Genomic DNA, 24,100 nt, shown 5'->3' on the forward strand with positions numbered 1-24,100 from the left:
ATGTGAAAGGGGCAGGCACCAGCATCACTGAACAGGACTGAGGCCTCAGGTTCAGAATTTAAGGGGGTTGCCAAAAATCTCAGTAACCAAGATAAATAATATTTTAATATGGTATTTAAACAATAATACTAATGCAGAAAAGTCCATGATGAACAAATGTCAAAATTTTAAAGACAGGATCAATATTACTGATTTTTCCTTCTGCCTCAGACTGCAACATGGCTCAGCACAGCACTGTTACTCATGGTGACTGTCCTTTACAGGCCCCAGGTGATAGTAGCAGAAAAAGTTACATAACTTGGCTCCATGAAAGCAGTGGGGATGATGGGATCCCAAAATAGAGGCCAAGTGGTTGATGCTTCATCCTCAGAAGCAAGGTGGGGTACAATTATAATTAGCACAAGGTCGAAATGGCTGCGTCGGGTGTCCTGACCTGGAGAAAGATACAGAGATTGTTAATGCAACAGGTGTCCTTAGAGGCAAGATTGATGGGCAGCCCCACAACGATGTTGCTCAATCTATACAACCAAGAGAAATCAAGGTTGGATGTTCAGGAGGCTGGAGGCAGCTATTCCAGTAAAAATTTTTCAAAAACTGATCCTTAATAGTTTTCCATGCCTGAGCTAGTTTTTCAGATGTAGAACTCTGATTTTAGACCATTTGATTGAAAGAGAAGCTAGGTCCGCAGGAAGCAGGACCATGTAACACTATGGTAAGGATGTGTTAATGAATCCCCTTGTACTTCTCCAAAGGCACCTATCATTTGCTCTGGTAACTGTTCATTGGGAAAAGTGGAATCACTAAATGTTTGAGTGCTGTTGGACCCTGTACAAGTTGACATTGATACCCAAAGAGTCATAATAGTCCCTGTTAGAGTGGGAATCTAGGGTTATAAATGGAGTCCGGGCCCAGGTTTGGTTCATAGTGCCAAGTGTCATTTCCCAAGTTCCCAATGTTTAATTGGAATGAATATAGTTAGAAGTTGGCTAAACTGTCGTATTGGTTCCTGGAATAAGAACATAGTAGGGAAGGCTAGTGAACAGCTTCCCTCACACTCTGCCATGATAGTAGATAGAAAACATTGTCATTACTCTAGGAAGTATGGCAGAGATCAGTGCCTTAAAGACCTGCAGAATGCAAGGGTCGTGGTCCTCATCATGTCTAAACTGAAGTCTGGCCCTTACAAAGGCTGCACAGACCCTGGAGGATGGCAGTAAAGTATCACAAATTCAGCCAAGTAGTAGCCTCAGTTGCAGCTGCTGTGCTAGAGGTGGTAGCTAGAGCAGATTAATGTGACTTCAAGTACATGGTAAGCAGGTACTGATTTGATGAAAGAGTTGTTTTCCATCCCTAACAATAAGGATTTATAACAGTATCATTTTCTTGAACTGCACAGGAGTATACATTTTAAGTTTTACTCCTGGATTATGTTAACTCTCCCATAATATGGTCTATCATAATAACTCTATTATAATATAGTCCTTTTTTTAAAAGTTTTTCTTTTTTTAAAAGATATTAATTTATTTATTTGGCTGTGCCGGGTCTTAGTTGCAGCACGCGGGATCTTCATTGCCATATGCGAGATATTTAGTTGTTGATTGCGGGATCTTTAGTTGCAGCATGTGGGGTTTTAGTTGCAGCATGCGGGATATTTAGTCGCTGCATGTGGGATCTTTAGTTGTGGCATGTGGGATCTTTTAGCTGTGGCATGCTGGATCTAGTTCCCTGACAGGGATCGAACCCAGGCCCCCTGCATTGGGAGCACAGAGTCTTAACCACCGGACCACCAGGGAAGTCCCTATCATAATATAGTCTTAAAGGACCTGGACAGCAGAACGTCATATCAGTCCGTCATATGGATGGCATTGTGTTAATCATGTTAATCAGACTAAATGACCAGGAAATGGTAGGTACATTGGAGGCCTTGGAAAGACATATATATTCCAGAGGGTAGGAGATAAACCCAGTGAAAATTAGGTCTGCTTCGTTAGTGATATTTTTAGGGCAGGATTTCCCAGGGTGGCACTATTGACATTCTGAGCCAGAAACTTCTGTTGTGGGGAGCTTTCCTGTGGAACTTATGATACTGAGCAGTATCCTCTGCTCTAGATGCCAGTAATTGCTCACTTTACGTTGCTTTAGGTGTTACAAGCCAGTTCAGGGAAGAAAGACACATAGAAACAATTATAATACAAAATGGCTAGAGTAGTTAGAGATGTTTGTGGTATTTAAGGAGGAGGGCAGTATCAAAGCATGCTATCTATATCTCACTCCTCGGGTGAGATTTCCTGGGTGGGGCGACACTGGTCAGTTTTATGGGATGAGGAGTAAGCCAGGTGAAAGAGAGTACAGGAGATGGGGGTGGGAATAGGAAGGAGGACCTTCTAGGAAAAGAGGATTAGGTTGTGACAACCAAAATATCTGAAGACATTGACAAGTATCCCTGGAAGACAAAATCACTCCCAGTTGAGAACCACTGTGTTAGGGGCATAGTGGTCTGGGGCATCCCTGGACATCCCCTCCAAAGTAAAGGACAAACGATTGCATCTTGTACCTCCCATCATTAGGAAAGAATACTCTGCCTAGTAGGTCTCTTTGGGTTTGGGGTGACATCAAAACCTGCCAGCTTTGTACTACTATTGTTGTTATTACTGCCAACATATCTAGGTTGACTCTGGTACCTGCCTACAGCAGATCACCTGTCATTGACCTAAGGACCCTAGTCTGTCCAACATCCCTTACCCTCTTAAACAAATCCTGTTTCTCTGGTCCTGACCTCCCACCTCAGCCAGTTTCTTAGTTCAGCTAGTGAAAACAGCCATCCTAAGCTGAGTCATTAGTGACAGTGTTTCCTGCCCTTGTATGGTACATCTATCATTGAGAATCCAGTAGCAAAAATTATGCAGCAGGTCTCTTTGTAAGCTAGCAGAGACAGTACAGAACAGGAAAGTTTGGCAGATTCCTTCATTCAATATTAATTTAACCATTCAGCAATGTAGTACTGCCAGGTACCACAGGTACCTGGCCTCATCTCATGCTACTCTTCTCCCCCTTACACCACTCTAGACACACCAGCCTTCTTGCTGTTCTTGGAACACCCAAGTTCACTCTCACCTTGGAACATTGGCACTTGCTATGTCTGGCATACTCATTCCCATACTTCATTTAGGTATCTGCTCGGATGTCATCCTCACAGACATCTTGCCTTTCCTGTCTATCCTGCCCACCCTGCCCACTCCCCCATTACTTTGCCCTTATTTTTCTTCATAGCACTTGATAGTATCTGAAATTATATAATTCACACATAGATTTTTAATCCCTCTCCCTCAAAGAATCTGATCTCCGTGAGGAGAGTATCTTTTTATTTATTTATTTATTTAGCTGTGCTGTGTGGCGTGTGGGATCCTAGTCCCCCACTAGGGATGGAACCCGCGCCCTCTACAGTGGAAGCACTGGAAGTGTGGAGTCTTAACCACTGGAGCGCCAGGGAAGTCCCAGTGAGGACAGTATCTTGTTCAACATTGTATTCCCAGCATCTAAAGTAATGTCTGATATATGATGGGTTCTTGCTGAATATTTATTGATAGGTCTTCAAATATTTTTTGAATGAATGAATGGTGAAATTTACCTTTAGCATTTGTTTTAATGAGGGTTCAACTGGATAAACAGACCAGTAGGAGATACATATTAAGACATTTATTGCAAGGAATTGGTTTACACAATTGTGGGCACTGGCTAATAAGTCCAAAATCTATAGGGCAGGCCATCAGTAAGGGCAGGCTGGAACTCTCTGGCATAGGCTGAAGTTGCCATCCACGGATGGAATTTCTTATTCAGGGAAACCTCAGTTTCTGCTCTCAGACCTTTCAACCGATTGAATTAGGACCCACCCAGATTATCTAGGACAATCTCCTTTACTTAAAGTCAGTTATTATGGACTTAAAGCATACCCACAAGGCCTTCATAGCAACACCTATGTTAGTATCTGTATGAATAACGGGACTGTAGCTTAGTCAAGTTGACACATTAGAAGACCATCACAGCATTCTAGGTATCTGATGCTTCTGAGACACAATCCTCTTAGCTATCTGGAACACATACTTGACTTATGTGTGCTCTGAATCTAGGTATTTCACTACTATGAATCAAAGACAGCTCTCAGCTGACTTTTAGCTAGAAACAGAAGCTAGTTAATGAATTCACACATATTTTTTGGGGTTTTTTTGCTTTTTTTAAAAAAACATCTTTATTGGAGTATAATTGCTTTACAATGGTGTGTTAGTTTCTGCTTTACAACAAAATGAATCAGTTACATATATACATATGTTCCCCTATCTCTTCCCTCTTGCGTCTCCCTCCCTCCCACCCTCCCTATCCCACCCTGCAGGCGGTCACAAAAACCGAGCTGATCTCCCTGTGCTATGTGGCTGCTTCCCACTAGCTATATACCTTACGTTTGGTAGTGTATATATGTCCATGCCTCTCTCTCGCTTTATCACAGCTTACCCTTCCCCCTCCCCATATCCTCAAGTCCGTTCTCTAGTAGGTCTGTGTCTTTATTCCTGTCTTACCCCTAGGTTCTTCATGACATTTTTTTTTTCTTAAATTCCATATATATGTGTTAGCATATGGTATTTGTCTCTCTCTTTTTGGACTTACTTCACTCTGTATGACAGACTCTAGGTCTATCCACCTCATTACAAATAGCTCAATTTCGTTTCTTTTTATGGCTGAGTAATATTCCATTGTATATATGTGCCACATCTTCTTTATCCATTCATCCGATGATGGACACTTAGGTTGTTTCCATCTCCGGGCTATTGTAAATAGAGCTGCAATGAACATTTTGGTACATGACTCTTTTTGAATTATGGTTTTCTCAGGGTATATGCCCAGTAGTGGGATTGCTGGGTCATATGGTAGTTCTATTTGTAGTTTTTTTAAGGAACCTCCATACTGTTCTCCACAGTGGCTGTATCAATTTACATTCCCACCAACAGTGCAAGAGGGTTCCCTTTTCTCCACATCCTCCTCAGCATTTATTGTTTCTAGATTTTTTGATGATGGCCATTCTGACTGGTGTGAATGGTATCTCATTGTAGTTTTGATTTGCATTTCTCTAATGATTAGTGATGTTGAGCATTCTTTTTTTTTTTTTTGTGGTATGCGGGCCTCTCACTGTTGTGGCCTCTCCCGTTGCGGAGCAACAGGCTCAGGACGCGCAGGCTCAGTGGCCACGGCCCACAGGCACAGCCGCTATGCGGCATGTGGGATCTTCCCGGACTGGGGCACGAACCCGTGTCGCCTGCATTGGCAGGCGGAACTCTCAACCACTGCACCACCAGGGAAGCCCATATTGAGCATTCTTTCATGAGTTTGTTGGCAGTCTGTATATCTTCTTTGGAGAAATGTCTATTTAGGTCTTCTGCCCATTTTTGGATTTGGTTGTTTGTTTTTTTATTAAGCTGCATGAGCTGCTTATAAATTTTGGAGATTAATCCTTTGTCAGTTGCTTCATTTGCAAATATTTTCTCCCATTCTGAGGGTTGTCTTTTGTCTTGTTTATGGTTTCCTTTGCTGTGCAAAAGCTTTGAAGTTTCATTAGGTCCCATTTGTTTATTTTTGTTTTATTTCTATTTCTCTAGGAGGTTGGCACACATATATTAATATATGCTCTTCTGTTCTAGTTAGGCCTGGTATAGCTGAAAGGAAGAGAAATCACCCAAGCTAGTTCAAGAAGAGCAGTATTATTTAAAGAATGAGCCTTTGGAAGCTTGGAGCTGGAGGTGATCTCTGGATTCAAGGTAGTGGTGGGGACTCAAGCAACAGGAGTTCATGATTCTTCAGAGGAAGTGACAATTTCCTCTGATTCTTTCTGTTTCAATAGCAACTAGCAAGTTCATTTCATACTTCAAGTTAAAGTTTCCAGGAGAAGGAATCTTGGCTTAGCCAATAATTTCCTTTGTTTATGGACAGGGTGTACACACTGTATTCCAGGCCAGGTTCTAGGTAGCTGGCCAGGTGCCTGTCTCTTCCAGAACAACCCAGTGCTGTTCCCTAAATAGAGAGTTTGGTCAGGTCAGTTGAAGCTAGAAGGGAAAGTCAGGCATGACAGGCACATTGACTGGTATATTCAGAATTTGGCATATTCAGAAATAAAACTATAGTTTTGGAAGTTTAGACATAACAGAAAGGCAAATGGAAGTAGAGTTTTGGCCTGGGGTAGGTAGAGACTGATGTCCCTCTGATATAGATTTCTGGAAAGTTCAACATTACACATCAAGATTGTGGTCCATTTATCCTGTGACAGTCCCTTTATCTCTGAAAAGATGGGCTTGATAAATTGTCACTGGTTTTCCAATAGCATGGCGCTTCAGGCCTTTATAGCTTATCTACCAAAGGTAATTTGTGCAGTTACAGCTAGCAGTTTAAACATTCTGAAAAAAATTATTATATCTTGGTTTTTGTCCAGAAAAATTTATGTATACTTGCTACTTTTGCAATATTTTTTTTTTTTTTTTTTTTTTTACCTTTGCAATATTTTTAAAAAATAAATTTATTTATTTTTGGCTGTGTTGGGTCTTTGTTGCTGTGCACGGGCTTTCTCTAGTTGTGGCGAGCAGGGGCTATCTTTGATGCAGTGCGCAGGCTTCTCTTTGTTGAGGAGCAGGGGCTGTTAGACGCGCAGGCTTCAGTAGTTGTGGCTCGTGGGCTCTAGAGCCCAGGCTCAGTAGTTGTGGCGCATGGGGTTAGTTGCTCCGTGGCATGTGGGGATCTTCCCAGGCCAGGGATTGAACCCATGTCCCCTGCATTGGCAGGTGGATTCTTTTTTTTTTTTTTTTTGTGGGTTCGCGGGGTCTCTCACTGTTGTGGCCTCTCCCATTGCGGAGCATAGGCTCCGGACACGCAGGCTCAGCGGCCATGGCTCACGGGCCCAGCCACTCCGCGGGCATGTGGGATCCTCCCAGACCGGGGCACGAACCTGTGTCCCCTGCATTGGCAGGCGGACTCTTCAACTACTGCGCCACCAGGGAAGCCCGGCAGGTGTATCCTTAACCACTGTGCCACTAGGGAAGTCCAATATTTTTTTGAAGATTAGGAAAAGCAAGCCTCCAAGTGTCCTTGATAAGAAAAGGAATGGGACTTTCCTTTTAATTGGGGTGTCATCACTCTCAATGGTTTAGGTTATAAAAGGGAGGGAGAGATCACCCCTTCTGACTTTGAAATTAAGAAACCTCACCAGAAAAGGGTAGGAAATCCATTTTAAATAATATCTGATTATTATTTATTAATTTTGGGAATGGAAAGTAAAGGGTACTTATTAAAAAACTCTTGTTTCTTACTGTGTAAAAATCCAAATCATTCTTTTATTAAAGACAATTCATCTTTTAGAAGATTAAGAGAAGGGAGTTCACTTGATCTTGGCAAAGTCTCTCATACCTCACTACCCAATATATGTCCTTGCCCTACAAAAGTAACTTAATACTAGGAACCTAGAGAAATATGCACATAATACAAAGTGGCCAGCAGGCCCAGCTTTTATCTTGGAAAGACAAAGGACATGTGACAAACATAGTGTTACAATGCTTTTCATTTCATTTATTTTTTTCTGTTCATAAAGATAGTACATGCTCATAGCAGAGTATCTGGAAATACTAAAAATATAAAGAAAAAAACACTCAAAAATTCCATCATTCACAAATATCCACTATTAACATTTTGGTGAATTTCCTTTTCGTATATTTTTACATGACTGTGATTGTCTTGTATAAACGAAATTTAAGATAAAAAATCATGAATCAAGAAATGCAACATACCTGCAATCTTTTGCCAACATGGATGAATTCTTTTAGCTTGTTGGTTATTGATGGACATATAACACCCTTTTCTAATTCATTATTTCTTATTCATTTTCTTTTATTATTTAAAATATGCTATTTTGTATCTATAAAGAATATACGTAATCTATGTGTAGGTTATAAACCATTTAAGGAATGTCTGTGGACCCTCTGACAATCCAAGAAGTAGAACTTATCAACAATAGGCATAATCTACATGTTCCTCTCTTATCTCATCCCACTTCTTCCTCCGGCTACTGTTAACCTAAATTAAAACAATTAAATCAAACAAATGAAAACTTTAACCCATCAAATTGATTTTTTCGTTGATGCTAATAAAAAAATCTCACTTTTTTGTTACTAAAGTTTCTACTACATATTTGTATTGAATCAGTCACACAGCAAGGTAAACTGTTTTCTTTGTGATAGCTATAACCTGACCCTTACCTGCTTTACAAGGTTGCTTCCAGTACCAACTTCCCTCTTAAGTTCTTTTGTTCTTCAGAGTCCAAGGCCAGTGTGACAATACAAGCTTTTGCTCTGCTCGTATAGCTGATGCTTAGAAGAAAAAAGACCACTGTATTTTTTTTAGCATATATTTTATTTATTTATTTTTCACATCTTTATTGGAGTATAATTGCTTTACAATGGTGTTAGTTTCTGCTTCATAAGAAAGTGAATCAGCTATACAAATACATATATCCCCGTATCTCCTCCCTCTTGTGTCCCCCTCCCACCCTCCCTATCCACCCCACCGCTGTATTTTTATCTTTTAAAAATTCCTGATTTAGGAATGACGTTTAGGATTAAGAGAGGCATTTCATTAGTGTTAATGCTGACGATCAGGGCTTTTCTAAGAACTCAGAAAGTTTAAAAAGGCTTTAAAAGACTGGCAGAGTTCCTGCTGTGTAACTTAATAACTGTGTGATATTGCACAATTTATATATACCCCCCGCCCCAGTTTTTTCTCTCATTTCTTAAATGGGATTAGCCACAGTTTTCCACTTTATGGGATTTATGGGATTAGCAACAATTTACCAACTTTATGTGAATTACAGTAGTGTTTGGGAACGTATATTGTAGACGAAACTCCTATCCAAATGGTATTTAGAAAGAAAGAAAAATGACCTTGAATTACAGCGCGAGGGATGAGACTGTTGTAACTGTTTCTGCAACTAAGCACTGCAACATCTGAGACATGCTAAAGAAAGCTTTTGTTTGGCTCCAGAACGCCGGTCCGGTGAATTTGGAGGAAGGGGATTGAGGCCTGAGGTTTCTCCCAGCCCTGAAACCGTAATGTTTCTTTCAGTGACTGTTTTTAACTGCCCTGGTATACTCTGGTGTAATCCACTTTACTCCAGGGCAGAGTATACCCACTTTAAGGCACCAAGGCTCACCTAGCCCTTTTCTGGTTTACCGGGAAAACCGCCTCCGGGCCCCACCCTGGCTCCTCCCTCCACCCACAATGCACCTCTCTGTTCTATCTAGGTGGCTGTTCTGTCACGTGTCATCGACGGAGCGCGCTCCCGCTTGGCGCTTGCGTGGAGAGCGGCCCCCAGCTGTTTTTCTCCGTGGCAGCGGCGACGAGCGGAAGTTCTTGGGAGCGCCAGTTCCGTCTGTGTGTTCGAGTGGACAAAATGGCGAAGATCGCGAAAACCCACGAAGGTAAGCGGTCTTTTCCTTGTTACGTAGGTTCTCCGCTGCCCAACCTGCTAAGACTTTGGCTTCCTAGGTTTTTGCCTCTTCCTGTGGTTCCTTTTCTGGGGGCCCGAACCCGCTCTTCAGGGCCCGCGTCGTCTACTCGGCGCCAGCGGCGCAGGCCACTGCCCCGCGTAATGGCGTCGTACTCGTACACCCCCGACAGGCGCTTTGTTCAGTGTTCGGGAGCTGCTGCTTCAGCGTTGCATTCTTCTCTGACCCGGGGGCCTCGTTAAACGGCCCTCTGAGGAAGATTCTTGGGCAAGGGAGCGGGGAAGAGCGCGTGGGAACAAAGTCTTCCTCGCCTCTCGGAACTGCCGTTGGCATAGTTTGTGCATGGGAGAGCCAGAAAAGCACTGAAATACGGCAGCCGCTTTCCGGGCAGCCTTCAGTCGAGTTTAGTCAGACTGAGGCCCATTACTCTTAACCTTGGTTAATCTGCATGACTTCATGCGTCCAAGATACTTATCTAGGTTTTTTGTTGTTGTTGTTCGAAATAATTTGGGAATAAAATCTGGTAGTTTTTCCCTCCCTGGATCACTTTTAGTGTAATATGGGTCGTTTTCTTCCTCCAAAGAAAGCAAAGGTCTTTTTCTTCCCACCATATTATTGGTGGAAGAGAGAAAGGCACATTAATGGCCAAAGCATTTGAAGTAGTTGGTCGTTTTGTGGAATACAGAGTATGCATTAGGAAAATGTTGGGAATAGGCTGGAGTCCCCCGTCAGGGAGTATCCAGAAATGACAGGAAGTAGGGTCACTGTTGAGAAAAGATGAGGCATGGGAAGTTGGAGCTGCATTCCTTGATTTCTGACTTGGAATCTGAAATTTTCATCAAACACGAGCTTCCAAGAGTCACTATTTCACACATCGTTTCTAGGTTCCTGGCTCGGGGTTAGTCTGTGAGAGGTAATAAAGACTAAGGCCATCAAGTTTTACAGCCTAGTGGGGAAACAGATATGTATACATCTTCATTATTATATGAGGCAAATGAATGCTTAAAAAAAGTATAAGCAACATGTTCTGGGAACCTGGGTAACGAACGGAGTAATTAATTTATACTTAGGGCTGTTTCATAGAGGAGGTGAGGTGTCCCTGGTCTAAAAGGATCAATCGGTTTTAAATTAGGGGAGGACATTTGAGCCCGAGAGACCATCTTGTACCTAGGCAGTGAGTCGTGAAAGATGTGTTTGAGTGGTTGGCTGTAGCAGGAAAAGAGAGTGCAAGGAGGGAAAAAGTAGATGCATCTGGAAATGTTGGTTGGGGCTATTAATAATTGTATCACCTATGGGAACTGAAGTCTAGCTTTCTGCAACTTAAGAAACAGGCTAATGAAGTGGCAATAACTTCAATATTTTTATTATTCTTGTTAGGTATTTGGGATTTAAACACTGTTTTAACCCTGAAGTGTTTTTTAGGCATTTCTGTCTTTAGACTATCTCAAACATACTTTTTGCAAAATAATTAGAAAAAGTAAGGATGTTGGCTATTCTTGTTTATTCAGGAGTAGATTATTTATTTGGGGCATTTTGTGTCTTTGATTACTTGTTTATTGGTATCTTTATCATAAGATACTTTTGGATAGGAAAATCAAAGTTACGATTAGTTTTCCTGCGTTTTAGAAACCCAATTGAAAGTTTTGGTCTACGGAAGATTGCAATTCATTTACCAAAATTGCTCTCTTATTTGGGATTATGCTTCCTATCAATATGAATTAGCTGAGGCCATAAAGAAAGTATTGGAGCGTTCAGTTTCACATCTGAATACCGTCTGTATACAAGATATTGTCCATCACTTAGGAGTATAATACAGTGGGATGAATGTTAGTGATGAATGTTACATAGTTTCTTGCTCCTTCCTCATGACATTTTCCTGGAGAATGCTAGTCCTTCAAGGTCCATCTCTGTTTTCACTTGTTAAGCCATCTCTGATAACCTGGAGCAGAATTAGTTTCTTGGTGTTTGTTTTTTGTGCTGCTACTGCAGCACTCTATAAATCGTTATTACTTAGAATATTCTATTGTGTTAAGGTTTTCTCTTCCACTTTGAAGCTGTGTACAGAAAGTGTACTTTGGTATCGACAGTACCTCGTGCGTGATGAGTGCTGAATATTTTATCAACACTATTGAGAGATTAATTTATACCGTAAGTATTAAGGGTGTCACAGAAAGGGGACACAAACTTGAACGATTGGGTAGGTTTGGATACATCTGTTTGGCTAAGATAGGTGGGAAGTAGGACTTATATTTTGGGAACCTCCTGAGCTCAGAGGAGGAAATGTTAGGTTAACATCAGATTAGGGAAGGCTTTGGACGCTGAGCTAGGTTTCGCTTTGGCCTTCGGATATCTACAGGATAAAGTGCTCTCCTCATCCTCCCAGGTAACAGATTACTTACGTGATTTAGGAAAGTCATTGGTTGCAGAGTGAAGGATGACCTAAAGGGAGTAAGGGCAACTTTTTAGGTTATTGAAGCAGTTGAGAGGAGGTCTTGAATGTGAACCTCAGTGGAGCAACTTTTTTTTTTTTTTTTGGGCTGTGCTGCTCAACTTGCGGGATCTTAGTTATTGCACCAGAGGTTGAACACGGGCCACGTCAGTAAAAGTGCCGAGTCCTAACCACTGGACTGCTGGAGAACTCCCTGGAGAAACTTTTTACAATGTGTAATACTTGTTTAATTTTTGTCTTAGAGTTGTCTATCATGTTGCCTTTTTAAATAAAGATTATATAATCTTTTCTAAATAATGTTGCTGGTAAAGACATTGCTCTGTTGTACCTTATAATTTATTGTTAAATTAATGGCTGCATCAGTACTTTGTAATTGAGTCTTGTGAAGTAAGTAATATTGTCTTCAAACTGCAGTAGGTTATTGTTGTACCTTCCAATGTGGTTCTTTTCACAGACTATTACTTCCCATCATTGAACCAAACTGATAACTTTTTTTTTCGTGTTGTCATGTTCCTTTCAAATATTTCTGTTAAGATCAAGCCTGAACATCCTCTTTAACCAACCCAATTATTTTTTTATCCTGGGTCAGTGTGGCTTATGCTTTCCAGTGTTGAAATATAAAAAGAGCTGGACTTATTCAAGTCGAATATAATCCCTTTCTGCATGTTAAATTGTGTCAAGTGTATATAGTTATTAATGTGCATAATCTTGCCATTCAGCAGTTCTTCAGCTGTTGGTGATTTTGGCCCATGAGAGAATACACAGTTTTCTGTTCGGAAAGGAAAATAGATGGATTATCCAAAAATCCCATATATTGGCTGTTTTGCCACTCTATCCCTTGAATGGATTTTGGGGGGCATCACAAGGCTGAAAAAGTTTTCTCCCTTAGTCTCTTGCTTGCAGAATGGCTTGGAATAATCATTTTGTTACTCTGAATCTTCTGAGATTTTTATTTTCCTGTGTCCAGAATAGTTACTGTTTTGGTTTTGTAGATATTCAGGATGAATGTTGCTAGTCAAAATAAAAGGAAAAGAAATTGCTTAAAGATTTTGAAAAAAATTTTTCCTGTAGAATTATTTAAGAATTAATTTCATTGATATTAGTTAGGAATTAATCATTTAGGAACTGTTATCTGTAGTGTTTAGTAAAATAATTTACCGTATAGTTAGTTGTCCTAGTGGGGTTTTGTTGAAGGAAAAGATTGAGTGTTGGTATACAGAATATACTTTCTATTTTTCTGGATGTCTTTTGGAAGTCTCATATTTGAGAAATCCTTGCTCACCACCTGCTTCTGATTGGTGGAGATTAGATGTCACTTACGGGCCAGACTGAAAGGTGTCAGTGAGTGATTAACATCCAAAGGCTGTGTCTGTGTAACACATAATGAACAGTAATTAGAACGTTGCAAATAATACAGATTAAAAATGAGGAATAAAGATGTATCAAGGAGGAGGAAGTGCTGCAAGCTGGACTTAGCAATGTGTGAGACATAGAAGAAAGAAAAGGCACAGAAAGGGAAACCAGTAGAATGGAATTGGTGGGGAGCAGTTAAACAGGTGTATAAGATGTGACCAGTGGTGGTTTATCTCAGAGTTTGATATTTAGGTCTTAGTTTAAAATACAAACAGTAGGTTAGATGTTGCCCATCTTTTAAAAGACCCCTAGTTCCAGCAGTACTGTCTTTTGATGTCAAACTCAGTTCCCAGATAAAACATTTGATGTATTTATGTCAGAAAAATGTCTATAATTTAAAATTTTAAGTTATCACATTTTTTGGATTATAAAAGTAATACAGTAATTTTTAAGTAAATGAAAAATGGAAATTTATTTATTGAATGAATTGAGATTTCAAATGGGCAGTTCATAAATTTATTCATTAATTCACAATTAATTTTTATCTCCTAGGGAAGGATTTGTTCTCTGATAGTTGAAAATATTCCTAGGATCAGAATTCCTCTCCAAAAGAGGGGTTTCAATTGAATAATGACATTTATTTTTTGTAGATCATTGGAGCAAATTTAGTTTTTAAAATATATATTAACATTTAGAAGATTTTACGTTACCATCATTTGCAAGATCAGTAAGGCTGGAAAGAAAGGCAATGACAAAGAAAAAGAATTGGAACTTTTGTCAGAGTTTTTTTTTTTTTTTTTTTTCTTTTTTTGGTACGCAGGCCTCTCACTGTCGTGGCCTCTCCCGTTGCGGAGCACAGGCTCCGGACGCGCAGGCTCAGCGGCCATGGCTCACAGGCCCAGCTGCTCCGCGGCATGTGGGATCTTCCTGGACCGGGCACGAACCCGTGTCCCCTGCATCGGCAGGCGGACTCCCAACCACTGCGCCACCAGGGAAGCCCAAGAATTGGAACTTTTAAGATTAAAGTTATTACGTAAAAGAACTTAAAAAAACTCTGTTTATGTGTAGCAGAGGACTCCATTTCAGAGAAGAGAGAGCTTTTATTTTCTGTTGCATGGGGTCAGAGGGTGTGGTTTCAAAGGGTTAGAAGAAAGGAGAACCAAGAATGAGGAAAAAGGGAGAAACTTAAAACTATGCTTTTAAAAAATTTTAACTTTTTATTGAAAATTGAAAACATATACAAAAATAGAATAATAAAATAAATCCCCACGTTGTGCCCATCATCTAATCATCTTGCTTGAACAGTTGTAAAGGCAAGGCCACTTTTGTTTAATCTCTTCACTGGTCTTTTCCACCTTTCCCATTATTTTGAAGCAAATCCAAGATGTATCATTTTATCCATACATTTTTCAGTGTGTATCTCTAAAATGTAACAACTTTAAAAAATACCATTGTTGGGAGTTCCCTGGTGGTCTAGTGGTTAAAATTCTGTGCTTTCACTGCTGTGGCCCAGGTTCAGTCTCTGGTCGGGAACTGAGATCCCACAAGCTGTGTGGCGTGGCCAAATAAGAAAAAAAAAACCATTATTGCACCTAAAATTAATATAATAAAATATCCATCAGTGTTGGGAATCAAGTTCCAAATAAAGTTCATACATTGTGATTAGTCTTAAAATCTTTGTTCCTCCATCTCTTTTTCTTGCCATTAATTTGTTGCAGTATCTTTGTCCTGTAGAGTTTCCCACAGTCTAGAGGGAAAAGAGAAGATGGCAATAAAAAACACAACTTTCTCTTAGACTCTCCCACCACTACTGCTGCAGTCAAGGTGTCAGTAGGCCCACAAGCAAGGGAAGCTCCAAGAATATTATTGGGTTTTGAAGTGAGCACAGTTCTGAAATCATACTTCAGCTTTAGGTTGGACTAGCCATGGCAAGGAGCTCTAACAAAGGACTTGGAAACTCAGGTGCCCGTCCCACTATAATTTTAATGGCAATGAATATAATCTCAAAATTTTCTAATAAGCTTACCTGCTACCTGAAATAGTTTTTGTGTGTGTGTCATTTTTTTCTGGACTCCCAGTGATAGACATGCCTTAAAATACGAATACCAACTTAAGAAAAACCCCGTTTTGACCCCGGTCAAAACCCCTTGACCGTTTACCCTCAAGGATCCTCCTTTAGTGAGGCTCTTTCAGGCTCTTTGGTAAATACAAGTCTAATACTTAACTAGTACTTGATTTCTTGTCTAAGGCTTTTTTTTTTTAACCACTTCAACTCTGGGTATTTGAAGGACTATGCATAATTTTAATTTTAGGATTCCAAGTCTGCTGTTAAGATAAGGAATCCCTGCTTTCTTTTTAAGTGTTCAGCATTAGTAACCAAGAGTCCTACTATAGAAGCCTCCTTCCCCCTCAGTGGACTTTACTGAAGATGGGGGTAGGGTTGGGTGGAGAACAGAAGTGAGGCTTTCATTCAGATAATCAGATAATTTAGAAATCCGTATTAGATGTTTCTACCTTCTGTTACCCTTTCTTTAACACCATAAAACTGTGGAATTTTATAATTTCACTTACCCAGCTTTTCTTCATTTTACTTGTTCTCTTAATTCCTCTTCTCCATTTCATTTCTCAAAATTCTTCTGTTGTACAGAATAATTCAGTTCTCCTCTGTCCTTAAACTTGCTTAAGTAAACAAGAGTTTGTGATAAATGAAACAAATACTTGTTATAAGACCCGGCAATCCTGCTCATAGGTATTACCCAAGTGGTATTAAAAACTGTGTTCACACAAAAACCTGTACACTGATGTTTACAGCAGCCTCTACAAACTCAAACAACTTGAATGCCCCATAGAGAATGGGGTAAACACACTGTAGTACAATGGAATGCTACTTGGTAATAAAAAGCACAAACTTGATGTGCACAACATGAAGCCTGGAATATTTATGGGTTTGGGTGGATTACAGTGCCAGCTCTTGGCAATCATATGTGTGGCCACTAGGAGGTCCTAGTCTATGGTGTCTAGCAGACTGTCCATTTTTTTTATTTTCACATCTGAATGTCTTGAATTACAGAGATGCTAAATTGGAAAGGGATTAGGTGGGAACAGATTAGCATAAACATTTCCTTCTTTGTTTGCCTCCTCAAGTCTTTTATTTAAATTTTTTTTTTCCTTTGGCTGTGTTGGGTCTTCTTGCTTTGTGCGGGCTTTCTCTAGTTGCAGCGAGTGGGAGTGGGGGCTGCTCTTCGTTGTGGTGGCTTCTGTTTGTTGTGGAGCACGGGCTCTAGGCACTCGAGCTTCAGTAGTTGTGGCACTTGGGTTCAGTAGTTGTGGCTTGCAGGCTTTAGAGTGCAGGCTCAGTAGTTGTGGCGCATGGGCTTAGTTGCTCCGTGGCATGTGGGATCTTCCCGGACCAGGGCTCGAACCCGTGTCCCTTGCACTGGCAGGGGATTCTTAACCACTGTGCCACCAGGGAAGTCCAAGTTTTTAATTTAATATCTTAGACCTCTGGTTATTCTTTTGAATATATTCCACCTCATTTTTTTTTCATACTTGGTATCAAGTCTTATGCGTTCATCGTTTGCTGTCAGAAATTATCTATTTGATTATTTTTAGTTCGTATTTTAAGAAAGTACAGGAATACCTGCATATCAGTAGCTGTAATTTAGTGTTTAGCTTTGAAAGTAAGGAGTTAAAGACAACTTTTTTCTCTTTCCCAGTTTTTTATAAACCCTTGCTGGGAGAAAAATTAGAAAATTTACTTTTTTTTTTTTTTTTTGCGGCACGCGGGCCTCTCACTGCTGGGACCCCTCCCGCCGCGGAGCACAGGCTCCGGACGCACAGGCTCAGCGGCCATGGCTCATGGGCCCAGCCGCTCCGCGGCATGTGGGACCCTCCTGGACCGGGGCACGAACCCATGTCCCCTGCATCGGCAGGTGGACTTTCAACCACTGTGCCACCAAGGAAGCCCAGAAAAATTACTTTTAATGGACTTCTACAGATTGAAAGTTACATTTTTATTATGACATATAATACAGGGAAGTGTAGGAAAAAATGTTGTGAACATAGTGTAACCCATTGCCCAGCTTTACCAATTCCTTAATATTTTGCTGTATTCCACAAATTTTAATTTATTTTGGAAACAAAACAAAGTTACCTTATTTATGAACATATTGATACATTTGTTTGCTCATAAATATTTGATTGTATTATGTTTGGTATTTTGGCACAAGTTTTATTAAGAAATAATTACAGGGTTTTCTAGTTTTTAATTCTGTCACTTGTGTAACTGCTGAGTTTTGTGGAATCTATTGTAATTTTGTGGATAACAAGATTTTTGTAAATGTGCTGCAGTTTACAATGCAAAACAAAATCCACTAACTTTTTGGACTTTAATCCATACAGATAAAGATACAGAAATAGTAACTGGTTGAACCATATACATAACCTGTTGAAATTTAGTAATGAACCTCGCCCTCAGAATTTAACCATGAACAGCTGCCTAGCCCCATTGATTCAATAAGTATCCAGTCACAATTCATACAGGCTTTATACAAATGCTAATTCAATATTTGTGTACCTTTGTAAGAAAACTGTTGCTAATCAGTAAGGACATAAAATCAGTAGGTAAAATTCAGTAGATGAAAGTAGTTCTGAATAAATATATTATCCAAGAAAGGATAATAGCTATTGAAAACTTATAATGGAAAAGTTCTTTAGAAGGAAAATAAAACTGTGATGTGTTGGTGGGGCAGAACACTGCACAATGATAGGTGTGGTGTGATGCAGTTTTTATGAAACAGTTCCCCTTCCTGGTTTTTTAGTTGTATGTGACCTAGAAGAAAGTATAAAATTGGTGATTCTGGTGAGAGTGGGCTGGGGCTGGAAATGGAGGATGATGGGCTAGGTATGAGTTTCCTGGGCGTTTATTAATAATGTGGAAGCCTGGGCTCATACATTGGAGGTTCTGATTTAGTGTGTCTGAGGCTTAGGAGTCTGTCCTTGTAACAGGTGCCCCAGGTGATTTCGATGTAAGTGGTCAGTAGACCACACTGATGCTGTAGAGGGGAGATGGCATACTATTTGGCTGGCCTGATTGACCCGTTTATGTTTCTTGCCTGGATCCTGATGGCGGTAGCATTTGTGGTTCTTAAAAAGAACCTATTTACTTAAAAGTGATACATGTACCTAGTGGTTGGAAAAAAAAAAAAAAGCTTCATACATTGCTGAAATGGAAATGCTCAAAAAAAGGAAAAAATGAAGGGTAGATCTCCACTCACCCTTTAGCCAATCTACTAATCCCTGAGAGGTTTCCTTGTATTATACCGGGGAAAAAGTGTTCCTAGGGGGGTGAGGGAAGGGAGCAAATACGGGTTAAAACTTACATATATATATATTGTATAAATACTTAAAACAGAAGCAACAGTAGAGAGAATAGTAAAATGGAATCAGCCAGCTCAAGTGAGGATATTTCTGTTTGTGATTAATCGTGGTGGAGGTCCCTGGCTGCCTGTGCTGCTGTAACAGTTTTGAAGGGAGAAATGCAGGAAAAATGCGTGGTGCTGGCAGTGCTGTGACACAGTATAAAATTTTGAGATGTGTTTACAAACTGGGACTGCTAATTTCAGTGTTAACCCTATTGCATTATATTGAGTTTCTGAGACTTGCTCCCACAAGCTGTGCTCCGACTAGATAATGTTATTACATTTTCTACTTTAAACCACACCCCATCTTGAGGAACTAGAGAAGGTTTTCTCCCTTAGCTGGGGGAGGGGGTTGGGCATTTGTGCCACTTGAATTTTTCCTTTTGGTCCTTGCAAACTAGTAAATGAGCTTTTAAAAGCTTTTTAAATGACTTAATTCAGTTGAAGGTAATGAGCTAGCGCAAGCTAGCACAAATTGAAACATCGATTTGTTAGGCACAGATCACTGGCAGTAGAAACTTTTCTTTACACATGTATATGTTATTCATATTATTAAATGAAACGTTAGTTTGTAATTTAAAGTATCTGTTGTCTGGAAAGACTTAAAAAAAGGTTGGAAGACTAGTCAGTATTCAAAGGAGACTGAAGAGACATGACAACTAAATGCAATGTGTGGTTCTTGATAGGATCATGGATCAAAGAAGGGACCATCTATGAAGGATGTTACTAGGACCATTGGGGAGATATGAAACTGGATTGTATTTTAGATGATGTCATATCTAGGTTTAATTTCTTGAGCTGTTAATACTATTGTGGTTATGTAGGAGAATGTTCTAGATCTGGAAATACATGCTGAAATATTAGGGGTTTTAAATGGTTTAGAAAAGTTGCATGTACACACGTTATTTGTTTTATGTCTTATATACATAAACAGTTGATGAATGTAAGTGAAGAGAGTGGGTGTTCATTGTACTGCTTTAATTTTTTTCAGTCTTGAAAAATTAAAAAAGCAGTTGAAAAGAGTTGATACTTCATTCACCACATTTGCATCTTTTTTTTTTTTTTTTGGCTGCTTTGGGTCTTCATTGCTGTGCATGGGCTTTCTCTAGTTGCGGCGAGCGGGGCTTATTCTTTGTTGCAGTGCGCAGGCTTCTCGTTGGGGTGGCTTCTCATTGCAGCACATGGGCTCTAGGCGTGTGGGCTTCAGTAGTTGTAGCACATGGGCTCAGTAGTTGTGGCTCCCGGGCTCCAGAGCTCAGGCTCAGCAGTCATGGCTCATGGGCTTAGTTGCTCCACGGCATGTGGGATCTTCCCAAACCAGAGGTCGAACCCGTGTCCCCTGCATTGCAGGCGGATTCTTAACCACTGCGCCACCAGGGAAGTCAACCACGTGCATCTTCTGAATGTCAGACCTATGGCTAGACACGGTGTTTGGGGAGTGAGACATGGCAAGAGTTAATTCATTCATTGAATGCTTAAGTGTTTCATGCTCATTATGTCCTTCAGTCCTTAAAACAAAACTTTATGTTGTAGGAAACTGAGATACATAGGTTAAATAACGTATTAATTAGCAGAGAAAGAGCCTTTGAAGGCATACATTTTGAGTCTAAAGCTCAGACTCTTAATCATAAATCTAATGTGATGGTGGTTGCAGCCAAACTGTGTAGGGCTCTGTATTACGTGTTTAAGAATTTAGATTTTATCCTTTATTGTTTTGCTGTTGAAGATGTTTAGGACATCACCTAGGAGCTTGTTAGGAATGCAGAAACTTGGGTCTGATATGATATAGGCCTACTGCATTCTAACAAAATCAGAACGTGTAGATGATTTGTTGCCCGTTTAAGTTTGCGAACCACTCTCCACAGTACTGTTTTTACCTTTCTGGTAGTGTTGAGTTTAAATAATCTTGAGTGTTGTACTTGGTCCCTTAATCAACATTAACAGTATTATTTTTTCAAGCAGGAAAAGCTTAGAATTCAGCGGTAGTATAATGAACTTTGGTAACCCATTCTTAAGGTGAGAGTAACTTGTAGTTGGTGAAGTAGTAAGCATCTCCTCTGTGTGCATAAGTATTGTCTGTTGGGTGGAGATGTATTAAATTTATTAAAAATCAATACTTTGTATAGTTACTCTAACCCCTTATGGAATGATTATTTTGAAGTTTCTGTGTTTAGAAGAGTTTTGATAATACTCAGTAGAAAAATGCATTGTGTTGAGTGCTCTTTGGAAAATGAGATTAAGAAGATTTTATTAATTTTGTTATAGATATTGAAGCACAGATTCGAGAAATTCAAGGAAAGAAGGCAGCTCTTGATGAAGCTCAAGGAGTGGGCCTTGATTCTACAGGTTATTATGACCAGGAAATTTATGGTGGAAGTGATAGCAGGTTTGCTGGATACGTGACATCTATTGCTGCAACTGAACTTGAAGATGTAAGTTACAAAGTATATAAACAGTCCAAGCATTATTTTGAAGGAGAGCAAGAAATATAAAGGAATCTTCCGTTTTGAGTCATCTGGTTTAATCTGGGGAGACATCTTGGAGATTGGGAGATCTTCCTTTGGGAGGATAAAACTGTCGAAAGCGTCCTTCTCTTCTAAGAAACTTCTGGAAGTGCTCAGTTCTGAATCTTTATTAAAACTAGTTTATCCAGCAAAACACCTGGAAATCATTAACCATTGTAAAGTAAATCCTTATTGTTACCTACTGAGCTCTATCTAGAGTAGCCCAGTGAGAAGTGACTTCATTTTAAACAACCGTCTGTGCTTGTGACTTTTGATTTCTGACTTGTTTCCAAAAAACTTGGTGCTGTTTTTTCCCCCCTTGACATCTTAACATGAGTGGACTGTTTCTTGTTACTCATATTAATGGGCTTTTCATGCCTAGTTTAGTTACTCTGAAGGGGGACTTGCCTCTCATTTTGAAATACATCTCTTAAAGTGTTTTCATATATTCCACATAGCTTATACTTTGTCACACCATTTTCAAACATCCAAATTTGGTGAAATAGCTGATCATTTTCGTGTGGTTCAGTAATCTATGTACATAGATTATGAAACTTGTTATTTTTATGAAATTCAAGCCATATTTAATTTTATGGTTAGAACTTTTTTTTTAAGAAAAATTTTAAAGTTCCAAAGGCAAAATTTCTAGAAGCTGATCAGTCTTATATTTGCATTATCGTACCTTAATGGTAAGAGGCAGTGATGGCTCTGTGTTCTAGACGCTGAGCGGGAAGTTGTCATTTCATTTTTGAATAAAATTAATGAGGTGTTAAGATCTTCTTGAGATCCATCCATTGTTGTACTTCTTACCTTAGTAAAATAATAGTATAACATTGTTCTGTTTAAACCTACTATTAGGGAAATAAATACGTTTACAATTAATTACATTTTACTTGTTTCTGTGGTTAAATCATGTTTTTTAAAAAAGAGTTAAAAAGACAAGGAAACTGGAGAGTTCTAAATAAGCTGTTTGTATTTTCCAAATTTGAAAACAAATTTCATCATGCGCTCTGTGAGAAGATGAAATGCTCAGGTTTTTCTAGTCCATACCTACTTTATTTACAGAAAGGATTCCTTGTTTTGTATTTTTAAAAGAATATAGAGAACTAAATTTCTTTATTAACTTTTTGAGTTGAAAAAAAACCCTAAGTGTTAACAAGTTTCATCACGTTGTCTTTTGATTTCATATTGAATCTTTGTGTGTTCTTTCTAGTTTTTAAGTTCTGACGTTTTTGTTTGTGGCTTTCTGGGGGCATTCGTTGCAGGATGACGATGACTACTCATCATCTACAAGTTTGCTTGGTCAGAAGAAGCCAGGATATCATGCCCCTGTGGCATTGCTTAATGATATACCACAGTCAACAGAACAGGTGACTTTTTTTTCTTTTTTAAGTTAAAACCAAAGTTTATTCAGCTAAAGAAAACTGAACGTCTCAATTCCAATGGAAAGTCACATATTTTAGGAATCAAGTTATTACAGTGTCTGAGGAGAGTTGATTTGGGAGAATTAGAAATAGTAGTTTATTTCAAAAAGGTGATCATTTCATGAAGGATTGAACTATGGAAATTGTCTCATTTCCATATGCCTTATTTTTTCACATTAGCATTTATCTGAAAAATGATACATAATATTAGGTATTTATTAAACATTTTTACATGTTTTATAATGTTCTGATTTTTGTTTGTGACATTCTCTTTGGTTATTTAATAAGTGAGTGTTAAGTGAGACATACTCTTTTCAGTATGATCCATTTGCTGAGCACCGACCTCCGAAGATTGCAGATCGGGAAGATGAATACAAAAAGCACAGGCGGACCATGATAATTTCCCCAGAGCGTCTTGATCCTTTTGCAGATGGTAATTCTTTCCCACTTTTCTATAAGTATTCAGAAATTTATTTGTGTTAAGTTGTCTTTAGCCCTTTGATTTTTTTTGGCATGCTTATGAATTTGCTTTTCTTTTTAAAAATCCCCCTTATAGATTTGTATAGATTTGGTTGAAGTCACAGATGCCATATTCTTCATCTTTATAATGCCAGTTTTCTTTCCAGGTAGAAGGACAAGAAACTAATGAGCCAATGCCATAGAAACGCAAAGGGTTAAAGGTTTTTCTTTTACTTTTGTTTTGGGTACGCTTTCTTTACTTTGAACAAATGTGTTTTTCTGCTCAAAATACTTTCAAATTATTGAAAGTTTTCATTCCAAGTCTTAGATTTTTAGGATTGTTACTTTTGAGAAACTGTTTCCACATTAGAGCTCCCCTCATATTGCTCTAAATATAGTTTAGTAAATGCACCTACTTTGCTCTAAGCATACTTAAAGTTAAAACAAAAGTATGTATACAAAGACTTTGATATTTTTAATAGTTGGAGTCTGTTTTGCTAATTTTAGTGTGCAGGTCAGCACAAGGGGCATAGTGAGCCTGATGGAAGCTTTCCTCAGGTGAGTGAGTTTCAAGATCAAAGTTAGGTGCCTGTTTCTTAAAATTAGATTCTGCTGCAGGTTTACAAATTAGACTTTCAGCCTGCATGAATTATTAGGGATATTCTTTTTTTTACTTGCATAATTGTAATTGATTTAAACATGTATGTCAGAATTCACAGGCCCATACTAACTGTCCTTAATTTCTTTCCTACAGCAGTACTGCTATATGCCAGTCCTGTCTGCATTCTTAAGGGTGCAGTTCAACACATCCTCTCTAGATTATGGTGAAAAAGTATTCCAAAGGAAGTCTTATCAGAGATAGTGTCAGAAAGAATGACACTACCAATTGGGCATGATCTTCAGCATAGGAAATGTCTTAGACCTTTATTAGTTTTTCCTAAATTGTGATGCTATACTACTT

At 39.2% G+C, this 24,100-nt stretch overlaps 1 protein-coding gene across 1 annotated transcript in view; it reads left to right on the forward strand.

The window, feature by feature from the left end:
* The window catches only part of SF3B1 (splicing factor 3b subunit 1), a 64,433-nt gene that overhangs the window by 16,848 nt on the left and 23,485 nt on the right, over positions 1 to 24,100 (forward strand). The window contains 4 exon segments of the mRNA XM_032637806.1: positions 9,327 to 9,503; positions 21,018 to 21,184; positions 22,522 to 22,626; positions 22,999 to 23,113. Coding sequence (XP_032493697.1) covers positions 9,476 to 9,503; positions 21,018 to 21,184; positions 22,522 to 22,626; positions 22,999 to 23,113 — 415 coding nt within the window. The 5' untranslated portion in view covers positions 9,327 to 9,475.

The sequence above is a fragment of the Phocoena sinus genome, chromosome 7, assembly GCF_008692025.1.
Source record: "Phocoena sinus isolate mPhoSin1 chromosome 7, mPhoSin1.pri, whole genome shotgun sequence".
In the NCBI taxonomy this organism is placed as follows: Eukaryota; Metazoa; Chordata; class Mammalia; order Artiodactyla; family Phocoenidae; genus Phocoena; species Phocoena sinus.